This window comes from Spinacia oleracea, chromosome 3 (genome assembly GCF_020520425.1).
Source record: "Spinacia oleracea cultivar Varoflay chromosome 3, BTI_SOV_V1, whole genome shotgun sequence".
Classification (NCBI taxonomy): domain Eukaryota; kingdom Viridiplantae; phylum Streptophyta; class Magnoliopsida; order Caryophyllales; family Amaranthaceae; genus Spinacia; species Spinacia oleracea.
The window spans coordinates 152785466-152789740 of NC_079489.1; the positions used below are offsets into that span (position 1 = coordinate 152785466).

Here is a 4275-nt window from a genome sequence, read left to right on the forward strand (position 1 = left end):
GCACAAGAGCAAAGTCACTAGCCTCGGGGGTGTTTCCGAGGAAAGCCCCTCCGATGCCTAAGTAAGAACGATGCTCGGATTCTAGAGAGAAGTTCTCTAGAAGAGTAGTCTTAAGGCGATAAATTGGACGTCCCTTGAGGTGTGAGCCTTGGCGGCCTATTTATAGTGTTTGCATAATAAATGCCCATAGGTCATTTATTGCTTTTGGGCCTTGGGCCTTGATGGATGGCTGACTAGCCATTGGTAGGTTTGATGCTGTTTGTTTAGTGCCATTGGGCTTTAGACTTAGTGGCCCAATTGAGAATCAATTGGGAGCCCAAACAACATGCCCCCCAGACCCGGTCCATTTAGAATAAAATGGGTGGGTTTCCAGCTGTCAGAAGTCCGAAAGTTCCCTCTTTTTTTTTGAAAAGAGATGATTTGCATTGATGACAAGTGTTGGGAGTTGTATTGTGTCGTGGAGATCGTGGGTTGAGGAAGTTGATGCGCCCTTTTTCTTTTCTATAAATACTGGGTGCTTTGCTCTTTTCGAACTTTTTACTCCTTCTTTCAAACCCATTCTCTCTCTAAATTCCGGCGATCGCAGTGCAATTTGTTTCTTCAGATCTACGAAATTCGGCCAACTTTAGACTTCGGGAACTTGTGTTGTTTGCTTTATCGGCGAATTCCGCTTCGGAAAAAGGTAATTTGTTTCTGAGTTCTCCTTTTTTCTTCGTTCTTCCTTCTACCCCTCAATCTAAACCCTAGATCGAGATTTCGCGACCATGGCAAAGAATAGGGGCAAAAGCAAGTTCGTCGTTGGCTCCTCTAGTGAGAGGGAGAACGTGCCTTCGGGGAGGCTACCGAAAACTTCGAGGGGTCGGCCTTCGGCGAGGCCGTTGGAGAAGCGTTCGATTGGTTGGGATGCTTCCGAAGATGATGTAGTTGGTGGGTCTGGCGTGTCTGAACGCGCAACCTCTGGTGAGAGAGCTGGCTTTTCGGGTGCTCGTCGTCGTTACCCCGAGTTTCCAGTTCATTGGACGGAAGCTGATCCGAAGGGCAGGTATGCCTCAATTTTGCACGAGACCACCAAGATCGACGGTCCGTTGGAGAAATCGGTCAGCGGTGACTGGTTGGTGGAAGCGAAGTTGGGGAATTATCATCGGAAGGCCGAGGAGTTATACGGAATTCAGCATGCCTTGGGGTATTGGTGCGAGCTTCCTGAACAAGAGCGTCCTCGGGTGACTCATCCACCGAGGGGGTTCATTTCCGTGTACACTCATCATTTGGAGAATGGTCTCCGCTTTCCTTTGGATCCGTTCGTATCCGAGCTTTTGGTGTCGTACAACATTAGTTTGGCCCAGCTCACACCCAAATCTATGAGGCACATAATCGGATTTAGATGGGTGTGTGACTTCGTCAATTTCCCTTGCTCTGTCGCTATTTTTCGGGATCTTCACGATCTGGTTCTCAACCATGCTTCCAAGGGTGATGGGTATGGTTGGTGGACCATTGTCAACAAGAAATCCCGAAAGAGGGGGGATCCGAACTACATCACGGCGTACCCTTACCTTAGCTCTGACCACAATTGGAAGACGGAGTGGTTGCTCGTTCGTGTGCCGACGGATCCGAAGCATCCCAACTTTTATCGTCCTCCGAAGTGGTTCGTGGCTCCTGATCCTGATATGAGGGGTGTGGCAGCTCCAGATCGGAATCATCGCCACTATGTGGACCTTCTCCAGTGGTTCTTGGCTCAAGAGGATAACTATCGACTGCCGTCTAGCTGGCTCCCGAATCTCAATTACATTTTGAGGGAGGACATTCTTGCTGTTGCCGGTCTCAGCAGGATTTTTGACAGGGGTAGGTGTCTTTCGGCTGAGACCGTTTTTTCAGTGAGTTTGTCCTTCTCTTTCCTGCTTCGTTTTGCTGACATATTTTGTGCTTTGTTTTTGCAGAGTACGGCTTTAGCTGCATTGATCCTAAGAAGTTGGGCATTTCTTTGGATTTGAAGACTATTCACGACCCGGCTCCCGAGTACAAGTTCGGAAAAGATAACCCTCGTAATCCTCGCCTGAAGGATTACGTGTTGTCTCCTTCGGGGGTTGCTCGGATATCCGAAGTTCGAGCTGATCCGTGGGATTCCGCCTCCTCTGTTGAAGCTGTTCCTGTGAAGGTTGTGCTTCCTGTGTTGAAGACAACTTCGGACCCGGTGAGTGTTCATTTATAGGCTCGATTTTCTGTTTGTCTTCTTCTTTTCGGTTGGCCGTCGGCTAACGTCTTGGTCCTGGACCATCTTTTTAGGGTCTTGGGACTGACGCTGTGCCGCGTGCCGTTCCTTCGGTTTCATCCCCGGCTCGGATAGATATCTCTTTATCTAGGAACCGGGTACTTCACGCTTTTTTCTCTATTTCTTCCTTTTTTCTTCTTTTACATTCGTTGACCCTTGGTCTCCCCTTTTTAGGATCAACGCAAAAGGAAGGGTAGCACTCTTTTGAGGCCTTCCACGCATCCGAAGAAAGCAAAGGCTTCTCAGCCCTCGGAGAAGGTATTTGTTCTGACTTGGAGTTTTTTGTAGTTCGTTTCTCCCTTTTTCCGAAACTAATCTTTGAACGCTTGCTATGTAGGAAGCGGTTTCGGAAGTCATGCCTCCTCCTAAGAATCTTCTTCACTTCATGCCCTTGCCAGGGCAGAAGTTAAAGAGTGTGGTGATTGCTGAACCGCCGCCCGTGGACCAGCCGCTGATCGAGGAAGATAGCATCCCCTCTCCACTGAAACCATCTGCTGCTTTGGGGATCGAAATCCAGGATATCACCGAGGTGATGGAGGCGATTGAAGCCGATTTTGTTCCTGGTTCGGATGTCCCTGAGGTAGCTGGGGAGAAGAAGGAGTCTGCTGATCTTCCCTTCGAGAGAGAGAAGAGTCCAGACAAGGAGATGATAGATCTCTCGGGCCCCGAAGCTGCGGTTCCCGAGGTTCAGAAGGAGGTTCCCTCTGCTGGAGAGGAGGAGCAGCCCGAGCAAGGTCTGACGAGGAAGAGGCGCCACTCAACTTTGGGTTCTACTTCTACCTCGGCCCTGGATAGGCTGATCCATGCTGATCCCTGTTCGGATGTTCCGCTAAAACGGATCCCCGAAGAAGTAAGGGAGGCGATGGCTCGGTATGCCAGGGCTCCGATTTTGGGAGAGGACCCCTTGGCTCACGTGGGATCCTTGGTGGGCCCCGAGGCTGCTCGGGAGAATCTGCTTCGTGCTAACCCGCAGTGGAGGGTTCCTGGGGCCGAAGAGAGGAATCCGGCTATGATGGCCCAGTACTATCTGAACGAGGTAATTGCTAGATTTTTCTCTTTGAGTTGTGTTTTTGTTTTATGTTTTTCCTATTTTTGCTCATCTTTCTCTCGTTCCCAGGCTGTTTTCTGGTCCTCGTTCGCTTCCGAGTGTAGCTCGGTTGAGGAGAAACAATTGAGGAAATATCGTGAGGCTTATGCTCGTGATATTCCCATTTTGGACCAGAAGGCTGGGCAACTCCTCTCCGAGCTTACGGAAGTCAAGCAGCTATACCTTCAGTATAGTCGCGAGGCTAGAGAGTCTGCTGAGAAGATTGGGGCCGAGGTTGGCCAGCTCATCTTCCGAGTTGAAGAGGATGCTGAGAAGATCGCTTCCTTTGCTGAGGAAAAGAAGGATATGGCCGCTAAGTTCGCTAGCGAACTTGAGGAAAAAGATAGACTCTTCCAGGAGATGAAGTCTAAATTTGAAGCGGCCGACAAGGAGCATAAAGAGGCAGAGTTAAGGCTTTGCCATTTTGTCCAGCATCGGGAGCTGATCCAGCAGCAAGCTGATAAGGTGCCTGTCCTTCGGCTGAAGCTTCGGGAAAAGGATGACTATATTCGGAAGTTGGAGCAGGAGCGAGTCGACCTCTACACTGCTGATCAGTGTAGAGAGCAGTACTGGAACGGCATCCTGGGTGCTCGGCGCATGTTTGCGAAGCACATGCCTCACTTCCCTTGGAACGAGAAAGTTCCCCTATGGATGCAGGCCGAGGACCACTTGGTGGAATGCCAAGCTGATCGAGATGAAGCTGAAGCTGAACGCCAAGCTGCTCTCGCAGAGGCTCGGGCCCAGAAGGCAACTTACGAGGGTGATACTACTGCTGGGGGTTCTTCGAAGGATGCTCCCCTAGGGGCCGCTCCTGAGACTCCCAAGAGTTAGGGATTCGGGCAGTCGTCTTCTTCAGAGTCGGTCGGTTCCAGTTGAGGACTTCCGAATATGTGCTTGCTTTTCCCCCTTTTGCCTCGGCGCT

At 50.4% G+C, this 4275-nt stretch overlaps 1 protein-coding gene and 1 long non-coding RNA gene across 2 annotated transcripts; both read left to right on the forward strand.

Annotated features, from left to right (window-relative positions):
• The first annotated feature begins 1908 nt into the window (after window positions 1-1908).
• LOC130469992 (uncharacterized) lies at window positions 1909-2727 on the forward strand. The gene is made up of 3 exons (XR_008930108.1): window positions 1909-2188; window positions 2441-2524; window positions 2604-2727. It is a non-coding gene; the product is annotated as an uncharacterized lncRNA (long non-coding RNA).
• A 16-nt stretch (window positions 2728-2743) lies between these two features.
• Window positions 2744-4275, forward strand: LOC130469993 (uncharacterized). The gene is made up of 2 exons (XM_056839545.1): window positions 2744-3302; window positions 3384-4275. The coding sequence occupies exons 1-2, from the start codon at window positions 2799-2801 to the stop codon at window positions 4182-4184; spliced, it is 1305 nt and encodes a 434-aa protein (XP_056695523.1). The 5' UTR covers window positions 2744-2798; the 3' UTR covers window positions 4185-4275.

Bases quoted from the DNA above. Each gene is read 5' to 3' on its own strand.
- LOC130469993 (XM_056839545.1), top strand. From the start codon at position 2,799: ATGGAGGCGATTGAAGCCGATTTTGTTCCTGGTTCGGATGTCCCTGAG. The intron at 3,303-3,383 runs GTAATTGCTAGA...TCTCGTTCCCAG, and splicing joins CCCAGTACTATCTGAACGAG to GCTGTTTTCTGGTCCTCGTT.